The 23,348-nt window shown below is 47.0% G+C and overlaps 1 protein-coding gene across 6 annotated transcripts in view; it reads left to right on the forward strand.

Annotated features, from left to right (window-relative positions):
• Positions 1 to 23,348, forward strand: part of LOC122389704 (kinesin-like protein KIF17) — a 41,535-nt gene that overhangs the window by 14,731 nt on the left and 3,456 nt on the right. For all 6 annotated transcript variants that reach the window (XM_043381983.1, XM_043381986.1, XM_043381984.1 and 3 more), the window contains exons 4-13: positions 11,540 to 11,866; positions 12,132 to 12,480; positions 16,386 to 16,525; positions 19,581 to 19,821; positions 20,137 to 20,339; positions 21,079 to 21,155; positions 21,595 to 21,832; positions 22,159 to 22,420; positions 22,716 to 22,855; positions 23,091 to 23,214. In XM_043381983.1, coding sequence (XP_043237918.1) covers positions 11,540 to 11,866; positions 12,132 to 12,480; positions 16,386 to 16,525; positions 19,581 to 19,821; positions 20,137 to 20,339; positions 21,079 to 21,155; positions 21,595 to 21,832; positions 22,159 to 22,420; positions 22,716 to 22,855; positions 23,091 to 23,214 — 2,101 coding nt within the window. The remainder of the gene's footprint in view (positions 1 to 11,539; positions 11,867 to 12,131; positions 12,481 to 16,385; positions 16,526 to 19,580; positions 19,822 to 20,136; positions 20,340 to 21,078; positions 21,156 to 21,594; positions 21,833 to 22,158; positions 22,421 to 22,715; positions 22,856 to 23,090; positions 23,215 to 23,348) is intronic.

The raw sequence follows: 23,348 nt of genomic DNA on the forward strand, positions 1-23,348 counted from the left end.
CTACAGTAGATGTCGGAGGCCTTTGAAAGTCGCAGGATGTTATTAGGTCATTAGTAGCTACAATTTGTATATCTCGGAATTTTGATATCGGTGACCTAAGGTCAGGTCAATTTCGCGACCTCCCCATTATAAGTCAATGGGGGAAAAATCAACTCCCTGTTTTTACCACTAAAACGGGTCGGAATGGCCCCATATACCATACATGACTTCATATACGATCAACCTTCACTACCTTGAGGTATGTTTTGCTGTTGGGCAGCTGTGAGGTCATGTGACGTCATCAAAGGTCACCAAAGGTTTTTGGCCAATAACTCCGTACAGGAACAAGATACAGACGCGTGGATGGTCTCATTGTGTTCAGCTCGTCAAGACGCATCGAATGATATACATGATGACCTCGAGGTCACGTGACCTGAGGTCAACCTTTGACCTTGACCTTTCGAGGTCAACATATATATCATTCGATGCGGATTGACGAGAGGATCACGATGCTGCCCTTGGTTTGTTCCTATCTTGACTAATTCGAAAGTTATTCGAGAAAAACTCTCTCCATATCCAGCGCCGCCATTTTGACTTTTTCGACCCCTGTGACGTCATCTTTGACCTGACCTGAAAATGACCTTAGTAAAAATTGTAGATCTTGACCGTGCATATCCGATGCCGTTTACCGCTTGCCGCTATCTTGCTTCGTTCTCGAGATCTCAGGGGGGGGGCGGTCATCCGCCCCCCCCGTCGGTGCGAAGTTGGCGCAGACCCCCGTCGGTGCGCGGGTTAATGCTCTAGATCACTGTCTGTCTCGAAATTCCAGCAAGTCCAGCCAATCTACAGTCCAGTAGTCCTGACGTCAGGCCCTGTCATCAAGCGGTTCTTTTGCAGTCCGATGGCTCAGCGCCGCAGCTGGTGTCCGCACCGGTCCGGTGACCACTCCGGACCGTGTTGTCATAGTGACGATATGGGTAACAGACGCCGCGGTCAGCCGCTCAGTCACGCCCTCGCGGAGTGCGTACGCAGAATGAGTGCCGACGGCGAGCACTCGCCTGGCGACGGTCGAGCAGGACTCGACTGATCAGTACAGTACATACCTGCAAGTGTGACAGGCTAGTTGTACATATTTACGGCATCACTACATATGAGCGGTTGAATGATTCGCTAACTGCGAAAAACGTTCCACTGGATCTCTCAAATCTTTGAAAAGACTCCCAGGACCCCCGAATCTCATATCACTTGTTGTCATATATCAGTTGGAAAATCAGAGACCGTGCGCGCTACCGTAGCCTGAAGTCCAGTTTAAACATAGCTCATGTAAATTGGATCGGCTGTATAGTAACGACAAACTACGTTGTTCTCTGGAACAGCTCAGAAATGCAGATTGCAGATGTTGCAACTTTGTATGTTTACATGCCTAAGGCAGTTGATGATCCCCGTTTAACATTTATACAGTATAAGCAGAACAGCGTTAAGCCATTTGCATGCTGGGGATCGCGTGATGCGATTGATGGAAATGCAGGTAAGCCGATGGCTGAATGAGTCAAAGTCCAACTATCTATTCCAGTGATTTAGCCGGGAAACACGAGGATTAGGCGTGGGGGATGTTTCGTTGATGCGAGCCACAATAGGTGAAGCGGTGTGAGCGTTATGGAGTAAACTGGTAGTGACTTTGACATGTTTTACTTCCTGGGTTAATCTTTAGGTCACGTGTAATGGACACATTTAATGAGAAGAGATATAGTAATCGCTTTAAGCTTACTTAAATTAGCAGGATTTGACAGATCTCCGTTACCGCTAGGCTAGCAGTGAAGTTCAAGGCTGCTAGAATGTCAGAAAAGAAGTTCAAACACCCTTGACGCATGTATATTTTATTCAAGAGCTTTGTTCTTGAGCATTTCAGTACGAGGAATTTTCTGGTTTTATCGATTTTGCTATTACCTCATAATTTCATGTGTTGTGCCCTCTGTCAAGTTCCGCGATGACCTAAGCGGTGTCATCAGTGCCGATCCAATAATCTGTGACCTAGCTCACCCGGGAGCTGCGGACCGCGCTCCCGTCCACCGCCGCACTCTGCGGACTGGGCCACACAATCGACTATCGACTGGACAATGTCAATACTGAGCACCGGTCTCCCACACCCACCATCGGGGGGGGGGGGAGAGGGGGGTGAGCGGACGTCACCTGTCCGGCCTGTGACAGCTCGGGCACCACCGGGTGACTCATAACTGCTGGTCTCGTACCGAACAACACCGGTCCGCGCGGCGGGGTAGGCGCGGCCACGCGACACCAGTGTCAACTTTGGTGGTGGGGCAGTATAAGCTTCATTTTTTTTTTATGCGGGAACTTTCGAAATGGACGAATGTCGGCGACCCACCAATATTATCGATGACAGAAGCTGTTCTTTTTTTAAAAAGTTGATCGATGACCTGTGGCTTCAGTGCTGCACACGACCGTGAATTGTTTTTTAGAGCTTTAAGTTTCGATTCTTCTGGCTGGCGTTAAAGGCATGTTGCTCTGAGCTCCCTGACACTAACAATAAAAGTGAGAATATTTGGGTGACAGAAGTTCTGGCTCACAAGAACGTTTTCCTCATTGTGATGGTACTCGATAGTGCCAGTTTGATACCAAACGTGACGTGCTCGAATTTCGTGTTTGACGTTCTATCTGCCCAGCGGATGCATGGCATAATTTGATAACATGAACGCTCCCTCCTTTCCACTCATGCAATACACACACTGTAAAAAAAGTTTAGCACCATAGAGGTACTTTTCAATTGACTAATTTTCAGTACCCTAGCGGTGCTAAGCTAAGCATTTTATTCGTACTTAACCCGCGCGGGACTGGGGTCTCCAGCCGAACGCGCGGGGCTGGGGGGGGGGGGGTAAATTTTACCCCCCCCCCTGTTATCTCCCGAAGTAACGGTCCGATTTGGAAAATTCAAACGCCAATCGAAAGCTCACATCACGAACTACTAAAAAAATGTACTTAATTTAAAGTTTGAGGTCAAGGTCAAGGTCAGGTCAAGGGTACAAATTGCAAGTTTCTACAGTATCGGCCTTGCACCGTAGTTGCCGAAGAATGGAGTCATGGACTGAGACTGATCGCCCAAAACGTGTTCTTAGGCTACCAAGACAATATTCGTTGCATACAATATCATTCAGAGGTCAAGGTCAAGGTCAGGTCAGGTCAGGTCAGGTCACCAAAAAACAAAATATAGAAAAGGGCATGTGCGACACATGTTTTATGGGTCATTTTACTCATAGAATTCAATAGGCACACTCAATAAGTGATATGGACCACCTCTGGATGAATTTGAGGTCGAGGTCAGGTCAAGGTCAGGTCAAGTGAGGTCAAATTTTGAAGTTGGTTGTTAAGGCCTAAAAAGGTGTCTATCTGATGCAGTTTTTCACGGCGAATCGAATGGTGCTATTTTTGTTTCCGTACGAGGTCTAGAACTTCCAAAAAAGTCATTTTTCAAAAATTTTGTGTGTCGTGACGTCATAAAATTTTGAATAACTCCCACATTTTTGAACCGATTCTTCTAAAATTTGGTATGTAGGTGCGCGTATTTACAAATTGCAACCGAGCTCCGCCGTAGGGTATTTTATTTCCGCCGTAGTGTATTTCACTTGGGGGATTTTCTACCATACATCTGCCTGAGCTTAGGGTAATTACAATTTGTCGCCGACGTTAAAAAATGATGCACTTTTTTCGCAGTATAGGATATCGCATGTGCATATTTCTGCCTTTTTGGGTGCGCTTTATCGGTTTTTCGTGAGTAACTCGCGTAAAAACCATCCGATCGCGACAAAACTTTCAATGCCCCCGATTTTATCAATTTTACACCTACCCTGAAAATTTCATGACCCTGACCCAAATGACCTTTGACCTGTGACCTATTTCTCGAGACCATGGGGTGCGTTCTTTGCACGGAAATTTCACGTGAAATTTCACGGCTCAGTCAGCTGATGCGTTCTTTGCCGACCGCACGGGAATTTCACGGCGCAATTGTCGCAGAGGCTTCATAAATGTAATATGCCCAGATTTGTGAAACAATGCATTGAACTTGCGTTGCTTGTATTGTCGGTAAGTTACTTGATGCATAAAAGGCAGATGGAGTTTTTATAGAAAAGTCTCTGGTGTGCATACAGCTTGTAAAAATACCTACCTGTTAATATTTCCTCACCAGTTTGCTGGTTAGTAACAGCGGAAACAATCCCTAAAAAGGTTTTTGGTAAAAACGGTAACATTTTAGTAACATATTCCGCAAAACCAGTCCATATCATACGCACACATTCACATTCCCTCCTCCACTGGGCGTCGCCATCTTGAAAAAAACGCTCGGGACAAGCTTTTCCGATTCCCGTATTTCACGTGGAATTCCGCGGGATTTCACGTGAAATTCCGCGTGGAATCGGCAAAGAACGGCTTGACTTCCGATTCCACGTGAAATTTCACGTGAAATCTGTTCAAAGAACGCACCCCATGTTTGGCCCGAATCGCGATTCGGCGTATGTCGGCTCGCATTAGCCGCGCGGTTGCAGTCTTCACGTGGCTTCAAGCGTTGAAACATGTGATTTGACGCTGGTCCCATGCATTAGGGTGGGTGTCAAGGTCACCTGAAGGTCAGGTCAGCTCAATGACCTTTGATGACCTCGGTTCCTTTTTCGAGTTTTACATGTTTTTAGGCTAGTTTTTGGAGCTGATTTAGAATTTAGCAACCATTTGAACATTACAGGGGGTGTAACGAAATTATCCGGACACCTTTCTTCCCGCTGTAATTAAAAAGCAAAACAATCTGGTACTTTTTTTAACTGAGCTTGTAGCCACCTTTCATAAAACCATGGTGGTGAATGTTCTGGAGCATTTCAGCCAATGAATTCTCCAGCACACTGGCTTTGATGCAGACCAATGCCGTCTAAACCTGTGCCTGCGGTTGAGCAGTGCTTATGGCGGGTGGCTCTTCATATACCTCCTGCTGAACAAGAGCCCACAGGTTTTTGATTGAATTGGGATTTGGGATCGCGACTTTTTCCAAGTCATAAGCGTTAGCCCAGAATGATTGAAGGTTCTATCGGCATCACTTCCCGTTCTTTTAGGGACTTTTAAGTAGCGCGCCGCCCCGCATGAAGACAGCGTGGCTTGAATCAGGCATCAGTGCGCGTTCACAAATCGTTCAGGCATCTATGCCGTCTGGTTGAGCGCCTCCAATCATGCTCCACCACCTTCCCTGGAAAAGCTCCACCCTGGCCTATGGGGCAAAATATAAGGGACAAAAACACAAACCAAGACAGATAAAAACAAAGCAAAATTAACTCATTACCTAATGAAATTCAGGCTGGAGCAAATACATAGGTAATAGGTATCTATGTCAAATTAGAATGAATTAAAATCAACCTGACCAAGCCTTACGGTCTGACCTGGTCCCAACCACCTTACTTCGCCTAACTTAACCCAATTCAACCTAGCCTACCACAACACCTGCAGAGGTACCTTCCTGGAAAAATGACGCCCAGGGAGGTGACTGTCCAACTTATTGGAATACTACCATGATATCTTGTCAAAATGTGTGTCAACATGCTCTTGTTTGACAAGTGATGTATAATAAATGTGATATTCAATAATTATCTCCTGACTGTTGACTGTTGAGTGGTCAAAATATTCAAATAATCAGGGTACAATGCTGTGCATAGTGCACACTAATCATGTTGTTTTTGTGTAGGCCCTCTGCACATTGTTGTGTGCACTGCTATGTGCACCTTAAGTAAAAAAGTGACTGGTGGTACATGACAAAAAGTTGTGCAACTGTGAAGTTCATGCCCTTGGTCAAGCTGGTGCCAAATGCCTATATGCTATAGCAGGATCAGTGAGGGTTGTAGACATGCTACATACCTTGTGCAATTTGAAGATATTGGCACAAAGTTCATCCGTAATTACTATGCTTAACACCTAATGTAAGAAGCGACATAAATGCCCAGATGATAAAACTCTCTGGTCAACATCACACAAATTTATTGACATACTTTGCAGGTACATATTTACATTCATGGCAAATACTTTTAATTTGATTCAGAAACTAGTTGCTAGTAAGCTTGCATTTTTGTAGGTACAACAATGATCATATATTAAGTGGTCATAAAAAACCTTCTCATAGCATTCATCACATACCTTTTTACCAAACAAGTACCTAGCTACCATGCAATGATTCTTAATTTTTTCGCAATCCATCTATATCTCAACTGACACAATGAATTTGAAATACCCTAACAAAACCTATAACTGTACAATGTACATAAGAAGAAAGCAATACTACAAGAACTATGAATTTCTGAAGTTATTCTCACATGCTGGAATGTTGAAACTCTACTTTTGTCGTCCATTTCCACGTTTGATTGAGCCATCATATCAAACTGTTTTTGTTCTTCAGTCACAAGCTTTCGCACAAATCTTGAATTTTAACGCATCATCTTGAATCATGCTCCAGTCTTTCCAACAAGGTACTATGAAACATCAAAACAATTTTGATTTGTTACAACAGCTTCAGATCATGATAGGCTTGAGGTTTGTTACACCATTTGCCAGACAAATATCTACAAAATATGTATCAATTTCCAAACTAAGTAATTGATCATATAAGTATTTGCAGTTTCCACAAAATGTTTCATAATACTATTCTATGTTTATATAAAGAAACTCAAATAATCCACAAATTGTTATTGAAACACTCCCACTTCAAGAGTTCACAGCAATAACAATACACAAAGGAGCAAACAAACATTGCGCCAGATTTCGTATGAAACGCGCCATCGTCCTGAAGTTTCTACCACAGACGGTAGTTCAACCGCAGCCGTAGTGCAAAAATCCCTGCCCATCTTACCCCACGGCGGAGCTCGGTTGCAATTTGTAAATACGCTGTAGGTGCACATAGACCACCTCTCTGACATATATTCCGGTTTTTTCGATAGACTCAAAATTTTGGATTTTTAATGATTTTCCCAAAAAAGTCAGTTTTTTGAAAAAAAAATTTAGGCCAAAATCCAAAATTTTCAAAAAACCGAGATAGCCATTTGATAGACAAAGTAAAATTACGTATAACCTTTTTTGTTACGTCTTGATTCCTTTAAAAATGAAGATGTTAGCGGCGTTTGAACTTTTGCCGTTTTTGAGGCGAAAATGACGAACATGACGTCACTAAAACGTCAATTTCTCAAAAAATTTCCGACGGATTTCGCTCAAATTTTCAGGGAACGTGTCAAATTGATGTAAGAAAAGGTACTGAAAGTTTGGCGGCGCTGCGCGCCGCCGTTTTCGAGATATCGCAATAATTCGCGAGGGGGGGTAAAATTTACCCCCCCAGCCCCGCGCGGGTTAACTGAGATCTAGTTTAGTATCAAGGTGCTAATATAAGTACCCATATTTGTTTAGCACCCGTGTACTAAATGTAGTACCCTACACCTGCTAGACCAATTTTCAGTACCCTAGCGGTGCTAAACTTTAAAAGGTGCTGAGAATAACATGCAGTTAGTACCTTCCGTACTCACATATGAACCGTTTTAGCGCTATTGTTACCCCACGACAAGTAGAATAATGCTAACGAAAGCATTGGGGCTGAAAGAAGAATATCTATACTAGTTAAAGCTGCTGCATGAAAAGTTCGCAAAAACTGCTTTTTTTTAGCAGCACATACTTTCACTAGTTACTGCAAAAAGGACTAATCAATTACCGAAAAGGAAATTGTGTAAGGCCGAAAAGACGTGCAAAAAAGGTTATATCCTAGATAAGTGATAACTACAAGTCTCAATGATTGTGTTTTGCATTCTGCAATATTCCGGTGTAAGTGCATCTTTCAAGCATCCAACACATTAAAAAATTAAGAAATAATAATGGAACATTTATTAACACTTCATATCATCTGCATGAAAAACAAATGTAAATATATACACAAACAAACGCACGGGAAATAAAGAAAGGTCGCTCATATACCTGCACACTCGCAGTGACCGACGATTAACGCGAGATCGACTGGGGGAGGCGGGGGGGGGGGGGGGGGTCGTTGAACCGACGTTCCGTTCATGGCCATAAGTTCGACCTCATCCACGACCAGACGGCGTTTAGTGATAGACGGAACCGGAGACCCCGTGTTGTTGTCGTAGTTGTCCTCCATTGTAAGTGGTAGTCGACGGAAGAACTGACCAGGCCCCATGCCTGGAGCAAAAAAAAAACTGGATCAGTTCCAAGATTTTTTTTCTGTTGGGAGCTATTTTCGCAAACAACACAACTTTCCTTCAGACCAAGAAGCGCGATTTGCCAAAGTCGGAATATGAAGCACTTAAACAATATAAGATAATGTCAAAAGATACAACGTGTCAGACTCACCAAAGTCGATCAACGTCGGTGTCGGTGGCATGTGTCGGTGGCAAATGCTCATGTACCACCCGGCCCCGGAGCACTTCACTTCACTTCACTTCACTGCACTGCTGCACTGCACTTCCCTCCACCTTACTGCCTCCCGGAGCAGGGGCACGCACTCCCATGCCACGCACGACGGACGGATTCCACCGATAATAGCTGATTTAAGCTACCATTCCAGAGCTATCACTCGGTGGCATGTGCCCGGAGCACTTCACTTCACTTCATTTCACTTCATATACCGGAGCACGTGCACACACTCCCACCACGACCAACGGACTCCACTAAAATGGCGCAACACGTGGCCGGAAACAGCTGGCACGCGCATGCGCATATCGCTCTGCGCCGTCAAAACGTGCTAAAGGGCTGGTGATAAGACTCCCAGAGATTTGTAAAGCAGGGCTTAGCCATAGGCGGCGGAACTGGGGGGGCACCGGGGCACCGTGCCCCCCCTTGAATTCTGCAAGGGGGGCACCAATAGCAAGGTGCCCCCCCTTAAATTTGATGTATTAGTACCAGGAGCGGATTCGGGAAAACTCCAAGGGAAGGGTCATGAATCGAAGTGGTGCCCCTACCTATACCCAAAATGAAAACCTCAACGGATTTCGGCCACTTAATTTTGGTGGTGCCCTATTTTCAGTTTTCTATTTTCTTTATTTTTGGTTAGTCGTGTGATGACTGGTGCCCCTGCTAGGCCGCTGGTGCCCCTGGAAAGATTGTGGTACCTACCTACCCTACCCTGCCCCCTGACAAGCCCACGGTGGGCCCTGCACATGACTTAGGTGCCCATGGGCCCTGACAGGCCCGTGGTGCCCCTGACAGGCCTGTGGTGTCCTTGCTAGGCCTGTGGTGTCCCTGGGCCTTGGCAGGTCTGTGGTGCCACTGGCGAGCCTGTGGTGCCCCTGTTAGAACGCAGGTGCCCTTGACAGGTTTGTGGTGCCCCTGACAATCCTAAAGTGCCAACGACAGGCTTGTGGTGCCCTTGACAGGCCCATGGTGCCCTTGCGAGGCTGGTGGTTCCCCTGCGAAGCCGATAGTACCCCTGGCAGGCCTCTGTTGCCCCTGGCAGGTCTGTGGTGCCTCTGGAAGACCTGTAGTGCTTTTGCTAGGCCGATGGTGCTCCTGACAGGCCTGTGGTGCCACTGACAGGCTCGTGGTGCCCCTGCTAGGCCTGTGGTACCCCTGGCGGGCCTGTGGTGCCCCTGTCGGCTGTCAGGCCTGTGGTGCTCCTGGCAGGCATGTGGTGACCCCAGGCCCAATGTCATGACCCATGTGACCTCCCCCCTGGGATTCGCCACTGATTAGTACTGCAATGGCTTCTTGGTAATTTGATACATGTAGGATTAACCCTCGCCAGGCGAGGGCCTTTTCCATAATTAGAAACGACAAATTTACAGGGTAGGTGGGTCCATGGGAGATCTCGCCCCTGGGAAAGTTTGGTGACTCTAAGTCAATATTTAGGGAGTTTTGGGGGTATGAATGCAAAAATTTTGCTTAAACATGTTAAAAGTTTTTCGCTTATAACTTTTTACCTAGCAAAGATAGAGCAAAAATAAAAGCACCAGTGAACTCAGGACGTCAGAGCGCATCGAATGGTATACTTTGTTACCAATTTTAGTGAACTTTGGAATTCAGTTGCCGCTAAGCTAGTCCAATTTTCCCCTGACCTTGTACCGGTTTTTCTGACCTGGTGACCTGACCTGAAAAGACTGGGACTTCAAATTTTCAGGAAAGGTGCGAAAATGTTGCCCCAGAGGGTATGCCAAATTTGGCGGCGCTACGCGCCGCCGTTTTTACGTTATTTGCGAAAAACTTTAGGGGGGTTGCATCAACCCCCCTCGTCGGGCGAGGGTTAATGGAATTTATCAAACGAGAATAAGGAAGAGACAAACACATAGGTACTTGAGGATCAGCTTAAAGTTAACCACACATATGGGGGTGTTCTGCCATTTTCGTTTAGTAAAAAAAAAAATAAAAAAAAATCATCGTGTCAGGGCTGTGACGAAAAATAAGTGGCCTAAATCCGATGAGAAAACAGGATTTGGGGGTACCCTAGGTTTGGCCCCTTGAGCTGGTGCCCCCCTTGTCTCAAATCGTTCCGCCGCCTATGGGCTTAGCTACTTTCTTTGGCGCCAATTTCAAATTTGTTTCCTCTGTAAGCATGTCCGGTTCTATTGTGATACTAACGTAAGTACCATATTCAGCATTACCAACTTCTAAAACACTTAAAATGGTTCTAATTAGAAATCCAGCTTGAAAGAGCACTCACTGATGGACTGGGTACTAGCAGAAGTAGACGTTAAGCTCAGTAGAAGAATAGATGATCTAAACTTATAATATTTGATGGGAATGTTAGCTATCATTAGCACAGTATTAGCACCATGTTTCTTTGTAAATACGTCGTAGTGTTCTTTTGACGCTAAAAGGTGCTACGAATAGCAGCCGTTAGTACCCCAAATACTAAACTTTTTTTTTTACAGTGCAATCGCTCAAGCGCCTCTACCGTTATACTCATCACAACCCATCCTTGTTCATCGAATCTGAAACAGCCCACTCGCATAATCAAAACCAAACTGTCCAGAATGGAACATCGGTCGCTCGGCCCTGGTCCGACCTTGATTTGTGGCCACTGTTGGTTTGATGGTTGGACTGGCAGGCCGCCCGCCCAGCTGATCGTTGATCGGCAAAGTTGCGCCGTTCCACGTCGGTCGTGGACCGATCCTCTTCAGGCTGGGATTGATGAACTGAGCTCTTTGATGGGAGGCTCTAGTAGTCACAGCGCTTCTGTGGATCCGGTCACGCAGGCAATGCGAAATAATTCAATTATAACTTCGATTATAAGCCATGAACTTGAGCTGCGCTTTTAAGTTTCATCAGACTGCAATCAGTCAAAGTGCAATGTGTCCAACACGTGTAAAGTGTATGAATTCACATAATAATCGCTGGGGCCTGGGCTCCATTACTTATGTCTTAGTTTCCTCCCATATTTTGCAATGTGCCAGTTGAAAAATAAAGTACACACCATAAGCGGATGATGAGCAGTGCCTTGCTAATCGCCCCTGCAGTATTCCCTTTACAAAATGTACCTTCACGGGTGAAACACCAGCAGAGTCTCTGACATTCCGGTCCCCGTCTGCTTCAGGTGGTCGTCTTCATGGACGACAGCATCATGCAGGTGTCCATCGTCAACCCATCCGACAAGAATTCGCCACCCAAGTCCTTCACGTTCGACGGCGTCTACTACATGGACTCGGTCACGGAGAACATCTACAAGGACATGGCGTACCCGCTGGTCGAGGGCACCCTCGAGGGCTACAACGGCACCATCTTCGCCTACGGACAGACCGGCTGCGGCAAATCCTTCTCCATGCAGGGCATCCCCGACCCTCCTACCCAGCTCGGGTTGATACCTAGGGCCTTCGAGCACATCTTCGACGCCATCAGCACATCAACAGAGACCAAATATCTGGTGAGTGATACCAGTGCAAATGCTAACTTCACTTATTGTGTCTTGATTTCAACCTTAAAGTACCATATTCGGCCACTGCCGGTGAAAAAAAGTCGGAGTTCAAATGTGTTTTAGCTATTCGTTGCAACATTGCATAACAAGATAGACGTTGTAATCATACTGATGATCACATGAGACTGTGCAGAAATGACTATCATGACGAAACGGCAACTTGATGATAACGATGATGTCTAACTTTTCTAAATAATTTAATCCTGCATTTCAGGTGCATGGATCCTACCTAGAAATCTACAACGAAGAGATTCGGGATCTGCTCGGTAACGACCCGAAGAAGAAGATCGAGCTGAAGGAACACCCGGAGAAGGGTGTGTACGTGCAGGACCTCAGCCGGCAGCCATGCCACAACAAGAACGACTGCGACATGCTGATGCAGAAGGGCTGGAACAACCGCTCTACCGGCGAGACGCTGATGAACAAGGACTCGTCGCGCTCGCACTCCATCTTTACCATCTTCTTGGAGATGATCACGCCGTCCAAGAAGGGCAAGGACCAGCTGAGGGCCGGCAAGCTCAACCTGGTGGATCTGGCCGGCTCTGAACGACAGGCGAAAACAGGTGGGTGAGGCAGAGCGACCGTGGGCTGCGGCTGATGGGAGACGAAAGGTAAAGGGAGTCAATAGATATATGCTAATAGATGAACGGAGGCTTAGACTGCAGACTGCACAGGTTTCTGGAAAACGTAAAATAGTAATATGATTGGAAGAAATTAACCCGCGCCCCAGTGGCGGTCTCAGCCAACTTCGCCCTAGTGAGGGGGGGCATATGTTACCACCCACCTCTAACTCAAAAACTAAGAGGGCTAGAAAGACGCGGTAAAAAGCAGTCGATAGCTCTCAATGCGTACGTTTGAAAGTATTTCGGTCATTTTTCACCTTAGAGCAATATTGGGGTCACCAGAGGTCATCAAAGGTCAAAATTTGCCAATTGTCATTATATTTTTCAGAAAACATGCCGTTATCTCAGGAACTATGGTAGCTAGAAAAGCGCATGGAAAAGCAATCGATAGATGTTGAACTCTTCTTTTGAAAAGGTCATTATCAATATTGACCTCAGGTCAACGGTTTAGCCTCCAGAGGGCAAAAACTCCAAAAATAGCTGTTTTTACTTCAAGTGTTTTTCGACCATAACTTTCGACTACAAAAGGCCACGACATTTATATTGCCAGAATCGTGTTCCCCTCGCCGAGACGCGTCGAATGAACTATAATTTGACCTTGAAAGGTCAACTTGAAAATTTGACCTCAGGTCAAGGTCATGACTTGACCGGAAAAGGTCATGTAGCATATCAGTCGATGCGTCTCAACGAGACAAACACAATGAGACCATCCCCAGCGTTCTATCTCTTTCCAATGGCGAGTTATTGGCAAAAAACTGTTTGTAGCCTCAAATGACCTCGGATGACCTTTCTAGAGGCTATCAGCAAAAATGACACCTTGGTCATCACGAGTGGACTAAATCATTGTGATTCTGAAATATTTGGACCGTTCCTATGCGTACACACGGATCTAGAGGCATTTTCATTTTTCTCCATTGACTTGTAATGGAAAGGTCACGCCACTGACCTGACCTTAGGTCACGGATATAAAAATCCGAGATATGATACAAATTGTAGGCGCCCATAACAGCATGCAATCCACGAAGTTTAAAACCTTTCTGACAAACATTGCAGGCTGGACATGATTGCAAACTTTTTTTCGGCTTGGTCAGTTAACTTGACCTGGTGACCTGACCTGACACGACCTGGGGTCAAAAATTTCACACATTGTCCAAAATTGATGTATCAAAAGCTACCCCAAGCGGCGCGGCGCTACGCGCCGCGGTTTTTTATTCACACGCGAAAAACGCGACAGGGTGGTAACATATGCCCCCCCCCCCCCACTGGGGCGAAGGTTAATATAAGATTAATATAAGCACATTTCATTTTGCTAATTTAACGAATGAGCGTAAATGCAGAAGTGACACGCACGCACGTACGCATGCTATGCTGCGTGAAGTCGTACTGGGAACATCCATAGCCCTGGACTCTGGGCCAAAACACTGGCCGGTGTTTCGTGTCACGGGTCCAAGCTGGATGCCTGGACTCATGACCACGCTGTTGGGGGTGCTGAAGCGGCGTTTTGACGGCGTCTAACGACCCCGGGGTGTGGAACGGAAGTTGGCGTGCGCCGGCGAGGCGTCAGTCTCCGAGCTGGTCACGGCACTGACGGGAAGGGGAGGGGAGGGGAGGGTGCACCACCCGCCACCCGGGGTGGGAGGGTGCACCACCCGCCACCCGGGCGGGGGGGGGAGGGTGCATTGGCCAGGGAGGGTGCACCACCCGGGGAGGGATCGATCACAGGCGGGACTGGCCAACAGTCATGAACGACTGGACGGCTCCTCTAGCAGGCTGCGGTGCCACACTTCCTTGAAATTATCCGGCACCCGGTGGTTTGATTTCTTGAATATGGTGAGAAATTGATTTAATGTGGAGGAGAACGTGTAACAGCGTACTTAATGCCCATTGTAAGGGCGTCCAAAGCCTGTCGAAAACCTGATAATTTCCTGTAATCCGATGTGGAGCTGCAACCATGCTGGTTTGGATCCTAATATCACATGTGAGATTAGTGTTTGAGGCTCAAATCGTACGTAATGGGTTCACCCGTGTAAGGCGAGATAAGAAGGCATGCTACATGTGCTGTGTGCAGTGAAGCAAGGTCTCGCCCACCGCCGTCGATTCACAGGCCTGGTCATCACTCTATAGCACTTGGAAAGGAGGCGCTACACTCTGTTATCCAGACCCGTAGTGGCAGGAATGCATAACCTGCAATGAAGTATGAACGGAGTAGAGACGCTAAGTGGGTCGGATATTAAAGTTTAAACGTGAAACGAAGCAGCCCTGGGGTGAACCACATCGATTGGTTCGTGCTACCAGAACCGAAGGCTTACTGTAATATACTACCTTGGGCAATGAGGTGCATCAATTCAGACATTGTGAGACGCTCTTATTTTGACGAATTTATTGCCTTATTGGACAGGCAGGCGAGCCTGCCCATCCAGTTGCTTCGTACTGACGTTTACGCAAACCCATTATAAATATTGCCTCATTACTGAGCTCCCATATCATAAAAGTGAAGTAGGTAAGGTGTCCTTCCAATTTCCAAAACATAGCTAATGCAATCGGGAGATCGGTATATCCGAATGAGTAGTTAGCGCTTAGAAAAAAAAAAGATTTTCGGCAAAGCTGTTCATGAAACTACATTGTATTAAACGTTCATTCTCTCCAGATTATTCCCGTGTCTGCATGTATACGAGCCACACCTCTGGTGTGGTCAATGGTCATTGCCCCCGGCGTTAACCTGGCAGGTGGGGCGGCTCGCAGCAGGTGGTCTGACCTACTGGGGTGGCTCGGGAACAGGGGAGCTCCCACCGTGCACTCATAACAGGGGAGAGCCGGGACGGCGGCGGAGTGCCGGCTGGTCGACCGACGGCTGATTGTAAGACGATCGATCACCGTCGGTAAGCCGCCGCCCCCGCCTCCGCCGCCGCCCCGCCCACAAGGTGCCCGTATGAGCACCTGCGCGCCACCAACGCTGGAATGGTGGGCGGTGGGCGGTGGTTCGTGACTTGTAGAGTGGACGCGCGAATATCGGGGTAATTTGGTATGCCTCTCCTGGGAGGAGGTCAGCACGACATGTTATTGTTGAAGTGCTGGACTGTAGTTTCAAAGTGTGTAGACGCCTTGTGGGATACTTTTTTTAGTCCCACATGTGCTTTTGTCAAATTGATTAACCCTGTCGACCGTTATGATAAAAAAGTGATTAACCATGTCGACCGTTATGATAAAAAAGTAGACATCAGTATCAGAAACTAAAGCCAATGTAATGACATGGTCCTGGGCTTGGTGCTATTCTGGGAATCATGATCATGTAATGGACAAGAATTACCCAATTCCGCCTCTTTTCTTGATATTCTGAGCAAGAACTTAGCATTTTAACAATGTGTTCAGTTCGTATTAGAAAAACGTAGTTTGCAAGGTTAAAAACGACCGAAGAGCAAATTTGATAAGAAGCTCATCGCTTGATCTAGTGAAATGCGTGAAAACCTCAGTTTTAGTGGCCGTGAACAAGCCCAGTCGCCAATATGTATGCTGCTTTCCTCTCGATAGATGGCACTAGAAGTTTGCCCTGTAATATAGACTGCACCGCATCACATGTGCCCGAGTCTAGGCGGACAAAAAGAGCGCGTTCTTACTAGCCAAATGCAGACAGCTGACTGACGCAATGGTTAACCGATATACTCAGGGGTCGTTGAGCCAATGTAAGCAGCCCAAAATTGATTTACTGGAAGGTGCATTTAAACTGCCTTACATCACGATATAATTACTGACGTTTTACTGATCGTTGAACAAAAACAAATGACAAGACTCGAACATGCTGACTATGATTGGTTTTATGACACGAACTCCACCGGCTGCCATTGCAGGGGCCACTGGAGATCGGCTGAAGGAGGCGACCAAAATCAACCTGTCGCTATCGGCGCTGGGTAACGTCATCTCGGCGCTGGTGGACGGCAAGAGCAAACACATCCCCTACCGAGACTCCAAGCTGACCAGACTGCTGCAGGTAAAACACTACAAACACATCCCCTAGAGACTCCAAACTGACCCTCTGTTGCAGGTATAACCTGAGCTACAGACACTAAACGTACGTGGACTCCAAACTGAGCCGTCTGCTGTAGGCTAGCTTTATATGTCGCCGGATAACTACCGGAACAAAAATACCCGATGTGTTGTAAACATACGTTTTCTTGATAATGTCTCCAATGCACGAGGAGTATCAGACGATACATGACGATCTGATTCTGAACACACGCGATGGTAGCCTTGAACCGCTGTTGTAGTCATTTTATCGACAATTTACACACACACATCATCCTTCCCACGAACAGTTGTATGTGAAATCAATCGGCTGGTGAGTCACGCACACATTGCGACAGAGGAAAAAATCGGAAAAAGTGGCGCACAACAGGACACCGGATGCCAATGCATCATATGTAGTTTTGTCGGCTGATTACAAAATTGGCTGATCACTCCAATTTAGTGTAGGGTTATTACCTACACATTATTGAATATCAAACGTTAGCTAAGCGGCTCCTCCCTGCGCCTAGCGTCCAGACTTTAGATCCCAACCAACCGCACCACTCTCGTAATATGCATTCGAAACAAGTCTTCCTGCTGAGGACCAATCCAGGTCGCTGGACCAATGCCGTTTACCTGTCTTCGTGGAGATGTCTTTGTCTCCCCCGTCCATCGATCAGCCTTCACCTTTGGCCCAGGGGACGGGTGGCTATCATTGATCGTCGCATTGATTGGCCAATGGACCACCATGTGGACGGACGTATTGGTTGATACCCTCAGGGCTGCCCTCCGCTGAAAATTTGTTTTCTGGTAAAGAGTCGAAGCTGGATGTAATTTTAGGTACAACGGTCGGTTAGGAAATATTAGGTTTATGTTCAGCTCTAAGATGTGAACCGCAGTAAGCAGACCGATAAAATTGATATCAGCGAAGGCTATTAGGTGTCTCAATGAGAAGTGAAAAGGATTTAGTTATATAGCTCTGCCAATTTGAATAAGGAAAAGTGTTTGAATCGTTTTATGATTAAAGTCTATCATGGAAAAATGAAAGTGTTTTTTCAATGCGTTTTGCACTTCTATAAACATAAAACATCACACCTGCTTATCAAAAATAAGTACCTAGGTCTTCAATATGGTAGGCATCAGTACACGTACCCATGTGAGGAACAGGCTGGCTGAGTGAAGCACATTTTGTGGGCATCCCTCCGGCTTCTGGTGATCGTCAATTCGCTCCCCGTGTCGTGCCCATCGCGTGAGGGGGCGCGGTTAGCGCGCTCAGGGACGGTTCGTCGGGAAGGCTGTTTTTCTGCACCGATCGCCAGAAGTCGGCCGCGATTTTGGGCCAATGACCGTGACGCCGAGTGCTCAGCTCTGCTGATTGCTGGCCAAACGAGGTCAATGCCCCGGTCCGTCTGAGGAGGTCGCTGTGACAGCAGGTCGATGACCCTGAGCTGGTCGAACTTAGCCCCGCATGGTCCGCCTTCCGGCCAGGAATGGCGGAATGCCGGGGCTACGTTATCTTCTCCCGTGACTTTTTCACCCTCAGAACAGCACCCACCGACCTGTTGTCCTAAAACCAGCATGTCCGGTGTTTGTTTTGCCCGGCCCCGACACGCGTGTCCCACTGTTGTGTTAACACAGCCGACACAGAAATGCCGCCGCTCCACTATTGATGTGTTGGTCTCCCTCGCTGGCCCAGATTTCAGCCCACTGCCAGGGCCATCACGTCACCTAGACGGGGTGCGATCTCTTGTGACCGAGCACAACAGTGGCAGAGCAGCAGCGAAGGTAGCGCCGAGCGAGCTAAGACTACCGTCTTAGCTCGCTCAGGCATCGCGCTGTCGGCAGCGACGGCAGCAGCGTCACCCCGTCGGCAGCAGTGCCGGCGGCGGCGGAGATTGCGTGCCGGTCGCCGGCTCACGGCATCCTGCCATTGAATCGCGGCAGGGCCGCGTGGTCGGCTGTGCGTGGCTGCCGGGACTGAGTGGGTTACTGGGGCTGCGGGCCTCCATTAGACGGACTGTGTGGCCGCTACTCGGCGAGGATGGGTGGGAGAGGCCAGTGGGGCAAGGTCCGATCGGACTACTTTGATGCGCTGGCATCGATCACGGCTATCCAGTGTCATGTGGTAAAGGTCGGGAGTTATATCATAGATGTATGATTACCTTGCGTGATGTATCATTGGCCGGTCGACGCATGTAGATCATTCGGTGGTCCGTATTGAACGAAAAGTTCTACTGCGTTAGGCCATGTATGTATTGTGAAATTAAGCACATCCTCATATGCATGATGCAGGGTTTCATGGGCGACATCAGCCTGGTTTTAGATAAAGATTAAAGAAGCGCGAATGGCTTTCATAGGAAATGTATAATCACATGAGACTCATTTGACAGAAATGTTAAGTTTTTATCTACACTCCCTCATGACTTCATCCACTTCATCATATGCGTAGGCAATATTCAAAACCAATCGCTAGACGCTAACATGTGCATTAGTAGATACTGATATTCCAAAATGACTCATCCACTATCGGGTGGTATGAGCACGACCATACAAAGGTGTGGCACCCACCGCCATGTCGTCCGATACCGCCATCATGGGTGATGGGCGTCCCTCACTGACACCAACACCACCGCCGCCACCGCCATCGGGTCCTTTGTTTCCTCGCGTGTTGCGTGCTGCCCGCCACTGCCGCAAACAGATGACTTTCTTGTGGAGAATGACCGTCGTTAGCGGACGAAACGGAAACACGATCAGCACTCTAAGGCATTGGCTTCCAGACTAGAGCTAGCCAATGAATAGAAGAGTTGCTTCATTTTTATTAATTGGTCAAATGAATTTACCTAATTATTAGAAATTATTGAAATGTTTGCATAAATAAGCGACTTACATAACTATCAGACAGCATTCTGCTTGCAAGTTTGCTGTAACTGGGCAGCCTACCACAAGTACGTGTACGAGTTTGTTTTAGGTGCAAGATCAGCCTAGCTCAGCCCACAGCTCTCAGCCAATCTCATTCCCTCCCCCCCCCCCCCGCTTCACAGGACTCTCTGGGCGGCAACACCAAGACGATGATGGTCGCCTGTCTGTCACCTGCCGACAACAACTACGACGAGACCCTCAGCACCCTCCGCTACGCCAACCGTGCCAAACAGATCAAGAACAAGCCCAAGATCAACGAGGACCCCAAGGACGCGCTGCTAAGGGAGTACCAGGAGGAGATAAAAAAGCTGAAGGAACAGCTGGGCGACGGCGGCGGCCCGATGACGGGTGCGCCCCAAAAAGGTTCGTATGTATCGGAATATGTACTTGCTTTTAGTGTTTAAACCATACAAACGATATTTTTTAAACAATGAAGTCAACCAGCGGTCGTGATTACCATGTTGTCCCACTCCCAACCCGTACGCTACTGGGGGGGGGGGGGGGGAGAGCCGGAGGGGGCATTTGAACACCACCCCATGGGCGAATGTCTTTAAATGGGCCGGCGAGTAGCTACTTGGCAATTGTCGTTACGTGGCCCATGAGCCCAGTCGGAAGGGCTTAGTTTATTTTTCTTTTATCGTGACCTAACTATGCATTCTGCCTGTTTCCAATTTGCAGTGGTAGATGAAGAGGCGATTGCACAAGAAAGGGAGAGGTTAAGAGCGGAATATGAAGAGGAAATGCTACAAATGAAAAAGGAATTAGAAGCTCAAAAGAAGATGGGAGAAACCAACGGGGTGCAAGCACAGAGACAAAAGCAGATGGAATTGGAGGCGGCGAAAATTAGGGAAGAGTTTATCGAACGTGAAAAGAAACTGAAGGTTAGTTTTCTGAAAAATCATGAGCGTTATTTGACCAAGCGTACCATTGTCTGGTCCTTACCTTTGTTCGTCTTTGTCGGTCTGATATCACTTAAAGAAATAATAAATGTCAATGCTGAAAGAATATCATGCAATGATGGGAATCAAACGCAAATAAAATGGCTCTCATAATTGCTTCTAAGTTTCCAATTGACATTAGATTTTCTTGCCGTTATTTTTTTTGTCGAACTGTTTCTGCATATGAATTAGTGGTGTCAATTACGGAAAATCGGAATACCGATACCAAACCAAATACCAACCAAAACCGTGGGGAAATACCGAAACCAAACCAACTTGGGAAAATGAGGGAAATACCAACTTTTTACCGATTTCTTAGCCTCTTAAACATTAGTGAGGGTTAATGATACCAACAAAATACCAAACACATTACGATTGAAATACCAAATACCAAGTTGGTATCGGTTTGGTATCGGTATACCAAAAAGTTGGTATCCGATTGACATCTCTAATATGAATGCCACTCTTCCTCCTGAGAATTCAGATTAAAGCCAACTTTGCTAATTGTTTGCTCTACTGTTATTACACATTGCATTGCGCTCCTTAATAGTGCCTTATAAGTTTAAGTGCTTTACACCACTCTTGTAATAAATAAGTTTGTGTTAAACATATGGTGGCAGATACGTAAACCGTACAGCTCGCTAGCCGTATCGGAGCTCTGACCACGATCTCGTTTTTGTAGGAAGAGCTGGAGCATCAGAAGTCACTCCTCACTGGTGGCTCCATTCCCGACAACGCCGACCCTGAGGTCGTAGAAAGGTGAATATAATGCCTTTTTTTGTCTGAGTGACTTATCTTTGTAAGTAATATCGTAGTGCAAATGAATATTCGGTTTGTTACCCTTCAATGTAAATGACTCGGAATTAACGCTTGAATGAATAATAAGTGAATTTGTAACCAATGCAACTTGCAAGTGTCGGACGCAATACCAGTTAGGTATTGAAGTATATGATGACAGCAGCAGCGATGGTGGTTTCACCGCATATCGCTTTCAAATGCATGTGGGATTCACTCACTACTTACTAGAAGACGAATGTCGGGGCCCATCAGCATTTACTATAGGCTCTTCAAATTTGATATTGAAAAGCGTCAGCTAAATTCAGCATCAATTCTTATTTCTCCCAAATATTTGTACTGACATCCGGAACTTCTCGTCACATAAATCCATTCTGCTTAACTTTCCACCGACACTCCTCAGGCTAAAAGAGCTCCAGAGTCAGATGGTGGGAGGCGAGCAGGCCAACAACAAGCAGGCTCTGATGAAGCGGAAGAAGGTGACGGAAGAGGTGCAGCGGCGCCGTAAGGAGATCGCCGCCGCGCTGGGACGGGGCGCAGCCGAGGACGAAGACGATGACGAAATCCTGGTCAAGGCCTACGATGACGTGCAGGCCACGCTCAAGGCGCGGACAGAGCTCGCCAAGAAGATGAAAGTCCGGGTAGGTGGAGGATTAGGTGTCGCTTTGTTTACCATAGAAATTAGAATATTGGCTGCCATGGATCGGTTTTGATAATGAAATGTTATGTACCCCCGATAGCGACCAATGCTCTCTGATTATGAATCATTGTTAAAGATCAGTACAGATCAGCAGTTTTTTGTTGTTATGAATATATACGAGGACAATTTTCACCCACACGAAGATTTGCCCTCGCTATCTCATCGTGTAGTGTATTCTACCTCTTGGTCCCGATGCCTGAAAAATATTCTCTGACAAGGATCCATCGGTGCCGACTGACGGCTCTTAACCCCGCCCACTGTCCCCAGTTGCGAGCCCAGGAGCAGGAGATCCGCGACATCCAGCGCGAGTTCGCCACTGAGCGGGACGACTACCTGGAGACGATCCGTCGCCAGGACCAGCAACTGAAGCTGATGCAGCAGCTGATGGAACGCGTCCAGCCCACCATCAGGAAGGACTGCAACTACGCCGACGTCGAGGCCATCAAGAAGCAGGCCGTCTGGGACGAGATCGACCAGCGCTGGCGGCTGCCCGATGTGCAGATGGTGAAGACGAAGCTGCCCCCAGCAGGTGAGGACGCCTGGTGCTGCCTGAGCCATCAGATTATCAGACAGACCTGATGACAGGCTTATTTTCGATTTAGTGATTACAATTTTAGTAAAATAAAGGCATTTTGAAATGAAATGCTGCGTAACTTTGAATCTTATCCATTAAAGCAATCAATTATGTCAACAGCTTGACGTGTTGTAAACTGAGTGTTCAAAATTGTAAGCAAACTACTTCAAAATTTTCAATTGCATAATGACTACCAGAAATGCACCAACCCGCCTACCCTACCACGCTGTGCCTGTATGTACCTCCTCAGGCCCCTCAAACTTCCTGGCGGCTGGCGGGGGTAGCCTGAACGGCTCCAAGGGCAGCACGAGCGGCAGGGTGCCGGCCCAGACGGCGCCGGCGCGACTCGGCATCGCCTGGGACAGCGACGAGGAGGACAAGTTCCTCAAGGTCGGTCCATCGCTCACGGTACACGGGTCATGGTATATGGTAGATACATGGTCCATAGGCAATACTACACGATTCGTGGAAAGCAGTACATGCTTAAAACGTCATGAAAAAGTTGTCAATTTAGGGACATTCCTATAATGTTTTGATAAAAACCAATCTCGCAAGATGTTTGCTTTCATACATATTCTTACCCGTTTTCGTATGATTTTTACTCATCACCTCATTCGTGTTTCAGAGGTTAGAAAAGGGTGCTGAAGAAGACATAGCTGGCCAGTATTTCAAGCCAACCGGTAACCGGCAGGCAGAAATTTTGTTGAAAACTCAGCAAACAGCAGAAAAAGCAGCCAAACTTAGCCAAGGTCAGTGTTGACGAAACTCTCTAATGCTCTAGCAGTGTTATTGTTCGTCAGCTAGTTACTTTTTAATGGCGACCTTCTTTATATCAGCTCTTTATTGTTGTTGCCATCAGGTGCAAACAGGTGCTCGCTTGTTA

The sequence above is a fragment of the Amphibalanus amphitrite genome, unplaced genomic scaffold, assembly GCF_019059575.1.
Source record: "Amphibalanus amphitrite isolate SeventyFive unplaced genomic scaffold, NRLGWU_Aamphi_draft 000368F_arrow, whole genome shotgun sequence".
In the NCBI taxonomy this organism is placed as follows: domain Eukaryota; kingdom Metazoa; phylum Arthropoda; class Thecostraca; order Balanomorpha; family Balanidae; genus Amphibalanus; species Amphibalanus amphitrite.